Here is a 16112-nt window from a genome sequence, read left to right on the forward strand (position 1 = left end):
TTTAAACTTTATGTCAACATTTAATAATTTTAGTTTCTATTTAGAGGTAAGCAAGAAAACAAAAAATGTTATTTTGGTGCCATGCTTTTATTTAAATGAAAGGAAAAAACTACACTGTACCACATAAGTAGCAATGACAATATTTTACAGCACAGCATTTGAAAAAATATGGAAGCTATGCTCCATAGAAGTGGACAAGTAAGCACACAATACACTGTACAATTTTCAACAGTGCCCAATAAATCAGAATTAAATAGCTGAATTTGGCTTTAAACAGCCAAATAATAAAAACTAACAGTCATACTAACATTAAAAAAAAAATAAAATTCAGTAGCTATTATGACTGTTAGAAGATGAAATTCTGCTCCAAAAACTAAGATGAGAGTTTGGCAATTCAGTCGTAGCAACAATAGTAATACCCCTGATGAAAGCACCAGTGTGTTCTGGAAAGGTCAGTGATAAATACTGGCCTTTATGGAAAGCTTTATTTTTTTTTTCTTTTTCTTTTTTTTTTTTAAACATGATCCCAACCAAAGATCCACTGTAATTAGAAAATTTGCAGGCTTAAAAAGGAAAAGCATCTCTAGCTTTACTTTTCCTGTATTAAGTAAAACCTTATACTGCGAGCAATGAAATTTTCAACTGCATTATTCACATTCTACTTTTAGACATTGCACAAACCTTTAACCTGTTGACAAATGCAAATTTCATAATACATTCAGAAATATTTTAAATTACTCAAAGAATTCCCGTCACGTATTTAAGCTCACTTTGATTAGGTTGATGCGTGTGTCTTTATGGTGTTGCAAATCTTCAGTTAAATCATAGAACAGATTTTAGAAATAAAAAGCCTCCCATGATAAAACTTCTTTTGAAGTTATTCACCATATGTGTGTCAGTTAATTCCAACCTCCTGGTTTCTTGAATCACTGTATATTATACACAGTTTCATATTGTTATTCAAGATGTTCCTACAATGGTATCTGTAGGAAGTGTCTAACAGGCAGAATGTGCAAACCCTCTTTCCCCCCCTTTTTAATATTATTTATATCCTATATACACAATATGTATACACTTGAATTATAAGAGTTACATATCCTGGTGATATACATGCAAACAGTAGGAATCAGCTAACCACAAATAGTTTTGAGCCACATACATATTAAACATATATTTTAAAGTGTTTTTTCTTTTTTTTTTTACAGTTTTAACAAATATACATAAATATAAGAACATAAATTACAGTAAACTGACAGCATTTTTGAGAAAATGTTTATAATCCAGATGCACTGATACCTAAGGCCTTATAATAATTTTAAAAAGTACTGTTCTAAACTGCTTAATGACATCTCATTCCTGTGCATCTTTTCTCTTAGTAAATGAGCACATCGTAGTAGTGAGGCAGTTTCTCTCACGGCAGTTTAATGAGAGAAATACGAATATCATTTTAGTCTCCCATGAAACTGAATGGACTACATACTCATAGCACAATACTGTCTTATGTGAATGGAGTTGTCACAACACTGAAACAGAACAGAATCACAAATCATTCAAGTCTTTTCCTGAGAATGAGATTTCCCTCCCCCCCAACAAATTCTCTGGTGTACGATGTTATCAAAATAGCCACAGATTTAGGGGAGGCTTCAAGTTTGTGTTTTCTTTTTTTTTTTCAGAACAGTGCTATGTTAAAAGCAAATTATAAGAGAAACAAACACTGAAACGGGATAGTGATTTATAAAATAATCAAACACTGTTTTGAAATAAAATGCAGCCCTTTATAAATAATACTGAAATATGCCTAGAGTTTGGTTTTGCAAATGATCATGTTACAGATTTACTGAAATGTCAGTTAGGCTTTTTTGTCATAAGTACTTAAAAATTGCTGTGTCACAAGACATCACCTGTTAGTGTCAAGAAAACAATTTACAAAGACACACTGAAAATTATCAGATGTCTGTTCCCTAGAAAACTGATTCAAGTCTGAGTTGGTAGATCTGAAGGCAGGAAGTGGCCTGGATCTTAAAATCAATGGGAATTAGATACACGACTTCTCAAAGATTTGTGACTTAGTGAATTCTGTGATTCTTCTGAATATTTAGTGCTCTGTTAGGCAACATCAGGGATTTAGTTCTGAATGTTTCATGAGTTCCTGCTCCTTCCTTGAAGGAGCAGGACCTGACCCTGTGCTCTCTCTCCAGCTGGAACAGTGCAAAGCAATGAATGCATACTTGCTTAAACCATTTCAGAGACCTACCAAATCTTTTTACCTTGAGTTTTACTGATGTTATGAACATGCACATGGTCAGTCATTACATCTCAGATGGTAACTTACTCAAACAGAAATAATTGCATCACCTTTACCCTGAGTTGTTAAATAATTCATTTGAAGAAAACTTCAAGCAGTTCAAAGGTTTTTCCTTTACTGTTTAGTTTATAAGCAAATCAGTACTATTGAATTGAAAAAGAATTATAAATACACAGGGGAATGAATCTTGATTTTGTTACAGCACACAGTAAGGATCTTGGAGAACAGACCCATTCAGCTGTTATTCAGTGACATACAATTTATCATTTAGTCTTTACTGTAAGTCAGTATGCAAAGTTCAATGGTATTGAGAATATTAAGTTTTTCTTTAGTGAAAGAAAAATATTTCAAGACAAGCACAAATACAAACATATAAGGCAACAGATGTAAAAAATGTAGTTTGAGTCACTAAAGAGGAACATTCAGTGCTTCAGTGTATCTAATCAAAATACAGAGCAAATATACTCCATATGTTGCATTAGCACATACAAATCTCCACACAAGTCAAACATTTCCGTAATCACTCATAATTATTCACCTAAGAGTTATCTTCTGCACTCCTAAACACTGTGTTTACATTCCAGTTGGACATGATAATAGAACTTGGTGTCCAGTTTTAAGTTCTAAGAGTCTTGTTGGCAACTAGAAATCTATTTCCTATAGGCAGTAAAGATGAAGTGCAAGTTTATCATAATTGTCTCAAGCAAATTTTTTCCCATCTACTATGCCTTGGTGGGTAAGAGTTTCTTAGGAGTTACTGGTCTCTTGGTTTGCCACAAATGGCTGTGAATGGTAATTGCATCAACACTGGCAGACAGAGTTTTGGCAGGTATGTGGCTAAATTGCTTTCTGTCAGAGTTGTATTTATACAGTCCCTCTATCATTTTCTTTGTGATAGACTTGGGACCTATTCCTGTTAATTTATTGATTTCTTCAGTATCAGGGCAGTATGTATACAGAGATCTGAACTGGCAGCCTGAATCCCGGAACAAGATTAAGAAATTATTGGCATCAGATTTTTCCATTTCCTTTAAAAGAAAGAAAGAAAGAAAAACATTCAGAATATGAATTTTGCATTGTAATTAGAAAACATTTCCATTAATTAGATTTAATTTTGAATCAGTTTTCTACCAGAGCTGAAACTTATGTCTCACTCTGTCCACTAAAAGACCTTATTTTCAATCATTAGAATTTGCTAACTTCACCCATCTGAATTTTGATAGGGTAGATATTCATGTTAACCAAAACCAAATTTATTTAGACAATTTCAGCTATACTTGTTTAGTTGTACCTCAAGAACAGACATCCCAAAAGTCTTTTTGTAGACCAAATAAAAATTCTTTTCATCATCTATTTCATCAAGTTGGTTTAATACCTGCAAGTTTGGGAACAAAAAATGTGTCTCAATGTGTCTGAAAGATCTTCTGGTGCTAAAATGGAATTTCAGTCATCCCTAAATCCACTCAAGCTTGGTCAAACCATGAAGTCAGTTGGAATGTATTGAACAGAAGTTCTTAATTAGCTGAAATCTTCAGATTCCTATTCCACCTACAGACCTTCTATGGGACACATGCCCTCCCTGAACACTTACAGCTGCTATCATGTGATGTGTGTTTCATCCTTGAGTTAAGCAGGACATTTGTGCACCTATTTTTTTCTGGGTCATTCTGAGAGTCCTTTTGCTCCCAGTTACTTAAACTGCAGGAGTGTGTGCTGATTCCTGACTTGGTATTTCCAAAAAGTGTCAGGAAAGGCAGGAAAAGCAGCATCTAGACATGGATGCAGGATTATGAAGAGAAGAAGGGGCAAGAAATACTGCTGTGAAGTTTATTCCAGAAATGAAATTCAATCTGGATTCCAAGTGTCTGTGAGGTTTGGTATCAGTTAATCTGTTGTATTCGTCATAGTTTGTAAATGGAACAGTCCTGCTACTCTCAAGGCTCAGACTCTGTGTTACTTCTTTTGCCTGGGAACACAATGTCCCCAAGTTTTTACAATATCTGTGCATTTTCAAGAAGGTTTATAGCAGTGTAAGAGAGAAGACTTGAAGGCACCTTCCCACAGTAGAAAGCCCTGAATTTGCCCTACTGCTTGGAAACTGGAGAAGAGCCTCAAAGGGATATATTTCAATTCTTTCTGTTCATCTGTATTTCATTCTTTCTGTTCATGAGGGCCCTGTGCTTTAGTTCTAAAGTTCCCAACCTGAGGATCTCCATGTATCAGGGAAAACAACTTAGTGAGCAAATTATGAAAGCCTAGATATTGCAGTTCCCCCATAAAACAAGCAATAACTATTATTTAAGCATGAGAATTAATTCAGCTCCCTGTGCTGCATGTACAAAGTAACAGCTCTTGTTTCTCCAGCACTGGAGAACCTTTCTGCCTACACAGGAAGCAAGTCACAGAAATGACTCAATCCCTTCACTGACTGCTGCCATCATCTCTAAGGTTTCCTTTCAGTGTCTGCATTTATGGTTTAGAGTCTCCATAATGCTTGACTTTGGTTTGATGTAGGTGTTTGTGCTTTTAGGGGAAAAATATTCTTACCTCCAGAATCTTTTTCTTTTGACCTTCATTCACTTTTCCAGCCAGGCAGCAATGTGCCAGTGCATTCTGAATTATATACTTATTGGATTTAGCACTGGGTTCCTTGAAGAGCTTTGGTCCTATGCAAAAGGAACAGCAAATAAGGTAAATTAATCAATAAACCAACAACGAGTTACTTTGAATGCTGTGAAGCACTTCTGGTGTGGAACTTTTGCATACATAGAAACACAAATCCAGGAATAATACAGAAAAAGGTTAGAGACCACAAAATTCACAAACAAGATGTCATTCAGCTGTCACTGAATTTACTTACAAATGTGTCTTTCATTATTAAATCATTATTATTGGCAGCCTTGGTAATTTTTTTTCTCTCAGGGGACCTTTTCTTTTGCTTTTTCTAAACAAAATTTCAGTTGTCCAGGAGAGAGCAAAGTCTTTTTCTTTCCCTACACCTGTGATTTCAAGGGTGTGAGGTATAACAATGAGGCATATGCAGTGCTTAGAGTAACTGTTGCCTGTACTCTTTGCGATTCCAGAAATGTTTTACCCAGAACCAGGGATAAAAGATCTGGCCTTACACTTGACAGGTTATTCTGTCTGTAACATGATTCATCTGGTTGAAGGAGAAATCTCCTGGTTTAATTTCTGAAATGTCTGTGTACTTGGGTCAAGTCCATTTAAAAAACCCAACACATGATTACCAATTAGGAAAATAATGTGCAAGCATCAAGTTATTTAAGATTAAATCTGTTTGTCTAAGCTTTGGGGAAAGAAACCCTAGAAAATACCTAACCTTATGCTACTCTTCTCACAAACAAAGTGATATTAGGTTGGCAAAAGTGGAGCTTTTATAAGGCTGATGATGCAAGGTCTTGGCAGTATCATGTGTGGTATAGTTAGAGGAAAGGGAGGAAAATACCATTATTATTTAATTCATAATATAATAAAGAATGAGTAGTCTGATCATAAAGTTCTTAATAAACAACAAAATATCTGTTAGGAGAAAAATAGTGCAGAATATTTATATTTTCATTGCTAAGAAGACTTTTTGCTGCTGCAATTTGTTTTTTGAATTTTGTAACTCTGTTCTAAATTGAGTTGAAATATCAACACTTTGTGCCTTGCTAGAGACACTGAAGTACAGAATGATGTGTGAACCCATGTGCTGTTCTGAGCCTGACTGCAGTTTATTGTGGTTATCACAAATGCTATTGAGTGAGTACTTTTATTTTGGATTTAAAATGTTAACCTTGTATTATTAGCCTCTACTTTGAAGGGTAAAACTCAATCAAGTCTTAGGAAACCAAATCAAGGTAACTGAAAACTTTTTATGCATAGAACCACTAATAGGAAGGTACTTTTCTGACCCTTGTTGCCACTGACCTGTGTATTCTGTAGCAGAGGCAACTGAAGAAGTTGTAGATGCATTTTCCCAATCTTTTTCTCCATTACGACTCCCGCAGCGACTTGGGGATAAAAATCCTTCCACAGATTCAGACCTAAACATTAATTTTAAAATCTATTAAAAAATTCACATTGTTCAGCTGGGAAGCCTTCTGATATGGAAAGAAGGCAAGGTAGAACACAATGATTTGCATTATAAACTATAAACCTAAATGCACAATATTTAATGTGTTTTGAGTGATGCAAGAAGTTGGTCTTTAGGTGAGATATATGTTAATTTTTGGGCTATCTGAGGGACAGAAACCTAACAGATGTTCTTGGTTGTGAAATAGAATTACTAAGTGGAAATTTGTGTTACTTTTAACATGTACTGGCAAATCAATGTTATCTTATGTAGTGAACAAACCAGTTCTTGATAGAATAATGAATATGAAGTAAAAATTCAGTTAATTTATACTTATGACTGCAACAACTGTCAGCGGGAACTGCTGAATTTAAGACAGCAAAACAATATCCCTTCTAGTTTTTGTTTTCACAGACAATAACTTCTGGTGCTGTAATTCTTCAGACTGCACTCAAATGTGGATAATTTTGCATTTAAAGGTCTAAACAAGATTGTCAAGTTTTCTTAAATTATTACAAGATATTTAAAATGTTTTGATTGTGGCCACTGCAAAAGCCAGTCAAATTTGCAGCTTGGAATGAAAGTTTTTTAAGTGAGAAAAAGGCACAGAATAAGGAAAAAAGCGGTATAATATCAAAATTTGTGTGCATGCTCATTTTCAGTAAAATCAGCAACAGATGAAAATTCAATTTATAATATATCCTGCACCTTTTGTGATTAGCACCTCCATGAAGAAGGTGACAAATGTATCACTGAGATTCTCTCAGTGGGACCATCAAAAACAATGGTGATGTGAGGACAAGGTGACAATATGGGTTTGGAAAGTTACTGAAAATTCTTTCAACTCTGTTGCTTTTATAATGTTTTAAAAGTCTCAATCCCCTAAACAAATCCAAAGCCTGAGGAAGATGTACTGCTCATTAAAAGCATAGTACAGCACTGCACAACTCCAGCTTCATACACAGGGATTATCTCCTGCAAAGCCTGTGTAGATGAACAACATCAAGCCTTTTGTAATAGCTAATATAGCTGGAAGAAATCCCCCTCTCAATTAAAACTGCTAATTTTAAGAGATGACAAGAGATATTAGGCTAATTGAATTATTAATGAAAGCTTCTTATGTAATAACTGGAAAGTCAGTTCTTGAGACATCAAGGTAATTGAGAAGTAAACTGAAGGCAGCTGCAGGTTTGTCAGAGCTGATGAATAATGCGTAGTGGCCATGAAGACACAACAGGCAATATCAGAAAATGTAGTACTCCTTATCAACCCCCTTCTCCTAGTTTGCTTCTCTTCACTTTTTCTTTTTTTTTATACAAAGAAAATAGTATTTGTCTGAATATTATCAAATAGTTCACAGAAATAGTGATTTTCCTCTGAATGATAATATGGGGTTTGTATTAAAAAATACTATTTTTTTCTGTTATTTTCAGGTGGTTTTTAATGCAAAATAAATTCTGGTGTTTGGAAAAGACTGAAGTCCTTGTGAGCATTCAATAATTACCTGTACAACTGCTAAAGAAAAAAAACAAACAGAAAATAAACTTCTATGTTAAAAAAAGAAAAGCAGCTATGTAGTTGCATGTAGCATACAGGTTTAGCAAAATACCCATAGGTTGAGACTTAGATACAAGCAGGTGAATTAAAGAAGCTGTGTGAACAGCATTTTGTTTTAACCTCATTTGTACCTGCCCAACTGGTTTACTTGGTACAATTTGCAAAACAAATGACAATGACTTGGTTCCCGAATGTCTGACAGTGGAAACTATCCATGTCTCAAATGAGGAAAACATACCTGTTCTCAGAGTACACAATATATACATGACCTCTAAAAAATTCATGCTAGTTTTACATAGCTGATTACAAAATTTTATTACATGAAATGGTTATTTTAGCTTTACCTTGGTGTTCTCTTGCCTGACTGCACACTCTCATTGTCCCCTGTATTCAGCGATGCCAATGAAAGACTAGATACTGAAAAAACACGATAAAGCTGTGAACCTGGATAAAAACAAAGTTAAAGCTTATAAACCTATGCAAGTAGGAGAGTCTGTCCATCAGACCAACACCAGCATCTGAAAGTCAGTAAGAGCTTTCCTACATGATATACCTGCATGCATATGTGCTGCACTTCCTGTAAACACCTGCTGCCACCCAGCCTTGGGCAGCCACTGGGGATGGGCTCAGGCTAAGCACTAATGGGAAGCATGAACATGGCAATATTGGCACTATGCAAATCAAAGGATGCAATTAGAGTTAATAAGTCCTCTTGAAAGAGAGCTTAAGAGACTTAATTTAAAGCTTGGGATGGATTCTTGGAAGGTCTTAAGGAAATACTTTAAATTACACTGGAAGACAGAGGGAAGCAGCCAGAGAAAACACAGCACAACAACAAGGGTAGAGGAGGCTGTAACAAAAAGGATCACTGAGCAATCTGGTTATTTTTTTCTAATTGTAAATTGATAATACTTCTTCCAGCCACTAGTGCAAGTTCTGTTGTATCTAAAAGAATGCTAAGTTATTCCACATGGTTAGTGTTGCTATGTTCTTAACTATACATGCAGCTGGTGAGCAAAATGGAAAAAAAACCATGAAATTTAAAAGTAACTGTCAAGTTTTAATTTTGTCCATATTGTGTGAGTTTAAGTATTCTTACCTTATGGTCACCATTTTATTTATTGATCCCTTATCTCCCAACTTTTATTCATTCTTAGCTCTACAGGTGCAAGAAGAAATTAGTGAAGAAAACATGGGTGTGCATGAAACTTGCAACACATATTCATCCCTCCATTGGGGTTTCAGAGCTAACATTTTTGTTTGTTTATATATGCATGCATGCATAGCAGGTAAGTGACATTCATCTTTCCATTTCTATGCCAAATTTTGCTTTCCAGTTTGGACACGTGCAGTTTTAATGTAGCACAAGACTCATAAATGCTCGTGCTTGTTAGGACCAAAACCCAAGCTGGTGTTTCAGCATGAACAGACTCTTTTTCCATGGAAACATTTGTTACCTGGTGGACCTTTGATTGGTGTCTTAGGTGATTCAATATGATCTCTGTGAATAGATTTTGGACGTGGCTTTTTCTGTTTGATTGAGAGGGAACGTGGCTTTATGACAGTATCCATGTCTTCCATAAGCTTTAGTTGTTTCCTTCTCATGTATTCCTGCTTAATAAATTCTCGCCGTGCTCGTTCATCCTCCTTCTTCTGACGTTCTTCTTCTGTTTTGCGTCTAAAAAATGACCAAAAAAATTCAGCACTAGAAGCTTTCCAAATAAGGGATTTCAGCTAGCACAGTGAGGACAACACAGGCAGCAGATTTTTTGGAACTTCAATGTTCTCAAACACCAGTAAGAGACAATTGCTTTTAGATTTTTTTACAATTTTCAGAGAGTTAAAACTTTTGAGGATATTGCTACTAATAGAACCAAACACAGGTTGATGAGCTTCATTGTTGTAACTGAGTGAACATTGTGCATTTGTGCAGAAGGAAGAGCTGTGAAGAAGCTGTGCTCAGGCCAGCACAGCTCCCAGCCTGGGAGAACTACAGACTGATGCCACCTGCTGTCCTGCAGGGCCAGCTGGGCTCCTCTGCACATCTGGCTCTAGCAGCAAATAACTTGGATATTAAGATGCAATTCTTTGATATGCAGGTTACACTTTTAACTAAAGAAGACATTTTTATGTTCACCATTACTGATCATTGAATTAGGACATGTAGTTTTACCTTGTCTCTTCCTTCTTATGTTCTAGTTCTGCTTCCAGCTGCTGCTTTCGAAGCAAAGTCTCTCTTTCCCTTCTCAAACGCTTCTCCAACAACGCTGCTCGTTTCATTGCCATATCATTTTCTGCCTTTTGATCATCCTAGCAACCGTTTGTGAAGGAAAAGGACCAAAAATATTAAGATCTCTAAATTCAGCAACTGATTTTGCTAAGTCATTAGACACTTAATTCTGTACACTGGGTATCCTAACATACTCTTGCAGTATTTGGAATAAGTTTATTTTTGAAGATTTTTCTTAAGACTCTTAAAAACTTCATAGTGGAATTTTTCCTTCGTGAGTCAAACAAAATTCCACATTGATATGAGAAAACTTGCTAAGTGAGATATTTTAGTTTTGAGTCAGATCCCACATAGCATAAACTTCTTCTTTCAGCTTTGGAAGAGTCTACATGTATGGACATGAAGGTAATTATCACAAACCCCAATAATTATGCATCATATAAAAGTAACTTCTGAGCAAGCCAGGTGTTTTGGTAGAACTGAGGAATGTTTCCAGACAAGCTAGGTCCATTTAGATACAAAATGTTGGGGTATTCTAAGATGGAAGTAAGTCTAGACCACTGTCTTACAATATACATAATAGTTAAAAGCCTGTCTGAATACAGCTCTTTAATAAAAAGTTTCCAAGAAGTGCTCCCAAATACAAACTTCAAAAGGGAGTCTCAGCAGACTTATACATCCTTAGCCAGCTGAGAGAGGAAAAAAGGCTCTCCAAGGTGCAATTCAAAAATGTGAATAATTTTTAAAAATGCAGACTGTTATGTACTTCAAAAGCTTTTAGTTAAATTTGGGAGTGAGGTGAGGAAGTGACGGTGAGATGTGAGCACGTTTAATCAAGATCACCAAAACATAGCTTAAAAAAAAAATCTACATTCAGCATGGATCTTCCTCACCAAGACCTCTTCCATAACTATGCATGGAAAGGGATACTCTGACATGCTCAGAACTGCAATATGATAGAATCTCACCACTCCTATTATGCCAAATTAATCAAGTCCAGAAGATAAGCCTGCACATTTAGAGTTGCAGTACTATCTGCTTTGACTTCAATCATCAGCAACATCCACGTTTCAATTAAAGATTTAAACAAAGCTTAAAGCTGACATACACATCCACTAGTTCTCTTACCTTAAAAAAGAATCCACAACATACTTTCTGGTCATCTTCAAACTGTTCTCTATCACTCTCACCTTCATATTTCTCAACAGATACCTCACTTTTTTCTGGTGGCTTCAAATCTGATAGGGAAACTTCAATTAAGTTAGCTGTTTTGGGAGCTGGAGGTGGCAAAATGGGTTGGTTTAGCTGATCTTCATTTGGGGTGAGGCAGACAGTTTCTGTGATAGGCTGAGATAACACTTCAGAAACATTAGATTCAATAGGCTTAATCTCCTTTTCCTCCAACTTCTGCTCACCCTGTTTTGGCAATTTTGGTCCTTCTTCTTTTGCTATTTCTTCTGTAGGCTTGACTTCTTTTGAAAGATTTCCCTTTAACTGAGGTTCGCTTACATGTTCACCATCATCTCCAAAGCAAACAAACGATCTGGTCTGAATGGGAACCTGACTGGGGGAAAACCTCCTCAAACGGGGAAGGCTGTCCACAGAGCGTGGCGCAGTCAAGGTACGGTTTAGAGGCGTTATTTTCAGTTCATTTGGCCTAGGAGTCCTTTGCATTTTAATGTGAAAAGAGGCATTCTTCCTGTTGGAAGATTGTGGAGATTGATGTGTAGAGCGAGGAGATTCCTGTGAGAAAGGTGCAACAGGAGCTGGAGTTCCTCCTTGCCTTGAAGAAGACTTAAAGTCCCGAATCTGCTTCTGAGGAGAAGGCTGAGGAGGAGAAATAACCCAAGCCTGTTGCTCTCTCATCTGCATCAGCATCTCCTGCTGAAGGGATAGACGTTGCATTTCTTGCTGTAGAAAGTGTAGGGAAGAGTTCAGTTTTTCAATAGATTTTGTATATTCTAAGAGATCTCCATCATTAAGATTTTCTTCTGAGGGGCTTGCTAAATTCCATTGCTTTTCAGCATCCCCAGAAGTAGCAGGAGATTTTAACCATTTGCTATGAGAATTTTCTGGGTTTTCTTTTATTAATTCTGAAGTCTTACTAGTTTGGTCATCTGATTTTTGAGTTTCTTTTTCTTTCAACCGATTGCTGTCAGTGAATACCTTCTCATCTTCAGCTCCTGCTGCTTCCTCTCGGAGAGGTGATACTCCATCCCCTTTCTTTTTCACAACATTGAGAAATGCTGTTCTTCCCATTTTCTGCCGCTGCTTTGTGAATGCAGCTTCAACTTTCTTCTTCTGTGCTTCAATGGCTCGCCTCTTTTCCTCTAGCTTCATCCTCAGCTGTACCATTTCAGAAGCCAGTAACTGTGTAGTGTCTCTTCCTTGAGGAACAGATGCCTCCTCAGGAATGTGAGCCCAAGCTACCATATGAGGGATGTTCAGCTCAGAACCTTCTGGTGTGGTTTTCTGAGAACTGCTTCCACTGCTTTTACTATCTGTGTGATTCAGCTTCCTGAATTTCTGCTCAGCAAAGCTGGTCATTTTAACCCCTGAGCTGGAAGAAGCACTGCTGCCTGCCTGTGATTTAGTACTTACTGAGCTGGGACAGGGACTTAATTGATCTCTGTGATTGCTAGCCCGCATGTCGTAATCCTGGAGAAATTTAGATGGTTCCTCCATGTCAGAGTCCATGCTTACAGTGTAATCTCTCAAAGAAGAATCCTCATCCATTGTCTCTGGGATATCTTCTGATGGGACATGTATTCCAGTATCTACCTCTGTGTTGTCAGTCACAGGACTCAGAGCACCCTTAGTGTCTGTGATTATATCTGGGGTAGTCTGATTGGGTTTAATGTTTGAATTCAAGATGCTCATTTCCCGATTGTGAAGAAAGAACCCATTTGTAATTTGGTCTGTTTGGAGAAGTCTGGGAGATTTTTCAGTGTCATGAATTATCTGCAAAGCCTCCTCAATGCTCGGTGTCTCAATCTGATTGCCAAAATCATCCAGAACTGCCCTGTTTTGCAGAGCTCCATTTGGAAACCTGTAGTGTCTGCTCTCATTGGCATTTCTTTGATTTGCATTAAGAGGCTGATTGGCCTTTGTCATGTCCTTTTCCTCTTCAATGTCTTGATTCTCCTCTTCTCCATTTACTGGTTTGAAGGACAGATTTTTTCTAGAATGCTTCGGCACACGGTTGATGTTTCCTGTAAGGCCTTCATTGCTCACAGATCTAGGAATTCCTCTGCTTGGAGCAGATGCTGGAATGCTTTTCTCTTTGTCAAAAGGAATGTCAAATGAAACTCCATGTAATGATGACCTAATAGAGATCAGAATAAAGAAAGTAACTGAGCAACTCATGGTTATTAATAAAATAACAAAATCTTTGTATTTGGTTTTAAAATTATTTTAACTGGAAGTATTAAAGGCACTGTTAGGTGTACTGTATTTTGCCTAGCTTCAAATATAATAAACACACATATATTTTTAGATATATATTTTTAGATGGATAAATAGATGTAAGTTTAATAAATTTTTTAAAAGCACAATAGAATAGAATATACCAAGATTTTCTTCAGACTCAGACAATGCTTTTTACTACTTTGGAATAAATTCTGGGCATTTTAGGAGTATAGGAATGGCCACCATAGATCAGAAGGAACGCGTGAAAAGACACAGTTTACACACCACTATAACTCTTACCATTTTAACTTTGGTTTGTACCCTACAGATTAAGAGTTTATGACTGGTCTAACTGAAAACTAAAACATTCAGGCTGATTGTTCTTAGCATTCCCAAAATAATACAAGCTTAAATGCTACTGAGATCATTAGCCATGTTACTGTTACCACATTTAGTTCACTGTGATGAGTAAATATGAACATAGTTAACACCAACAATTCAAATATTTGAAGTATACCTCTTTTAGTGTAAAGAATAAATTATTTACTTCTGAAGATTGTTTCATATTAACCAGTTTTTAATCCGTGATATGGTTTTATCTTTCTTTTTCTAATTTTTCAAGCCGCTTAAAGAATTCTCATTACAGGACACTGGAAATCCAAACTACAATGGAGCATTTACTACTACTCATAACCAAATCCAGTATTTTGAAACCAGCTTGTAAGACTCCTTACCTTTTCTCTTTGGGCCATGTCCCTACTTGCCCATCTACATAAGACATTGATGTGGACCTTCTGATGACTCCTAAGTGAAACAAAAATAGGACCCAAAGTAACTACTGTAAAAAATGATTTTAACATCACCTTCTGCTGCTTTAACAAATTTATCTGCTTCACTATTTCGAACACTGCAATGGCAAAAAAGTGTTTATAAATAAACAAATTTACAAATAAAAAAGTGAAAATACAAATAAAGCCAATTTCATCCTGAATATATATTTTATCCCTTATCCCTCAAAGAACTTACTAATGTGCAAAATATTATACAAATCCTACTAAAATATGCCATAAATACTTGTTGTAAGCCATCTTCCACATAATCAAAACAGAAGTCAAATTAAAAAACCACACACAATGCATTTGGTACAAACACAATCTTCCCACTTGTACATTTTATAAATTACAGAAGTCAATTATGTAAATGAATTAATTTTTCATGTAAAGGCGTCCCCCTATTTCTAATAAATGATGTTTGAATAAATACAAGCAGGACAGCAATTTACTCAGAGGACGACACCTGTCTCATTGCCTCTCCCAGCCCTTTGTGAATTGTTACCTGGAACAGATGAATAAGGCTGCTGGGGTGTATGCAGTTGGTGAGGGGGTGTGTAAGCTGGACTTTCCAATCTATAAAGCAAGAGACATTAACTAAGAATTAATACATCAAAAGCCACAATACAAAGGCCAACCAGTCACCCTGTTGTTGGCCAAGACAAAGACAAGATTTTATGTTATTTTTGTGATGAGAAAGAAAGTGAGGTGTAGTTCTCTTCTGGAAATATTAACTTGTCAACTAAAAAGAGAACACTGTAATAACTTTGGACTGGGACTAATGCAGGTAGACCAAAAAGTCAAAAAGGTATTTTTCATACATGAACAGCTACAGACCTGCAGCGTAAGTTTTGTTAATGTACTTGTCTCCTGATTTATTTCATGCAAATGTCTCTATTAGAAGGTTCCATTTTTTAGGCTTGATTTCAGTAAAAAGTCAAAACAGACATGAGCAAAATGAGGCATCTCCTACTGGCCTCAAAGCTGAGTGATTGCAGCCAATATCACATACTTTCCATACATTTCCATTTTCAGTTGCTTAGTTCAAAACTTCTGCTTTGTGTCTGGACTGCAACATGCACTAGAAGTGGATAAAGAAGACTTTGTGATAGACATGACTTCATAAATAAATAAATACATTCACTACTAAAAGGAGTAATTATAGAGATTTCCTCTGTTTCTACTTATATAGATACTTTGTTTGGTTTACAGAGAAGGTCTGTAATTGAGTAGCTGTGTTAATCCAGGATGGGATTAAGATAATTCAATGTTTTGATCAAGGTGCTTTTTCACCATCAGAACAAAGACACATGCATAAATACACATGGATTTGTGTGTAAAGCACTTCTAGAGAAGCCAGACTTCAAACACAAGCTGGATTAAATCCTTTCATGGTTTGAATTTTGTCCACTGAATTGAATAGGACACTCCCAAACTCACCTTTTTCAGAATATTTGTCTAGTGTTATTATATTATATAAACTGTATAGTGTAGAAATGTTTCTAAATAATATTTGCAAGAAGGATATTAACATAAATTTAAGAAAAAGACAATCTACAAGAGCATCTTTCATAACTATATATTAAATTATTCAATATAGGTCCCCATAAATTCCTGATTTTTTGTATCAATAACACTACATGCTAGCTCCATGACATGTCTGTTTTAAATGGCATTTAAGATTTCTGTGAAAATTTTAAAATCCTA

At 36.0% G+C, this 16112-nt stretch overlaps 1 protein-coding gene across 4 annotated transcripts in view; it reads right to left on the reverse strand.

Annotated features, from left to right (window-relative positions):
* CAMSAP2 (calmodulin regulated spectrin associated protein family member 2) overlaps nucleotides 1-16112 on the reverse strand; it is an 80149-nt gene continuing 64037 nt past the window's right edge. For 2 of the 4 annotated variants that reach the window (XM_066555276.1, XM_066555274.1), the window contains 9 exons: nucleotides 14911-14981; nucleotides 14310-14379; nucleotides 11296-13492; nucleotides 10111-10247; nucleotides 9395-9615; nucleotides 8282-8381; nucleotides 6236-6351; nucleotides 4853-4971; nucleotides 1-3333 (listed from right to left, as the gene is read on the reverse strand). In XM_066555276.1, the coding sequence (XP_066411373.1) occupies nucleotides 3028-3333; nucleotides 4853-4971; nucleotides 6236-6351; nucleotides 8282-8381; nucleotides 9395-9615; nucleotides 10111-10247; nucleotides 11296-13492; nucleotides 14310-14379; nucleotides 14911-14981 (3337 nt within the window). In that variant the 3' untranslated portion in view covers nucleotides 1-3027. The remainder of the gene's footprint in view (nucleotides 3334-4852; nucleotides 4972-6235; nucleotides 6352-8281; nucleotides 8382-9394; nucleotides 9616-10110; nucleotides 10248-11295; nucleotides 13493-14309; nucleotides 14380-14910; nucleotides 14982-16112) is intronic. The other 2 variants (XM_066555277.1, XM_066555275.1) reach the window with 1 other exon arrangement.

Source organism: Molothrus aeneus, chromosome 9 (assembly GCF_037042795.1).
Source record: "Molothrus aeneus isolate 106 chromosome 9, BPBGC_Maene_1.0, whole genome shotgun sequence".
NCBI lineage: Eukaryota > Metazoa > Chordata > Aves > Passeriformes > Icteridae > Molothrus > Molothrus aeneus.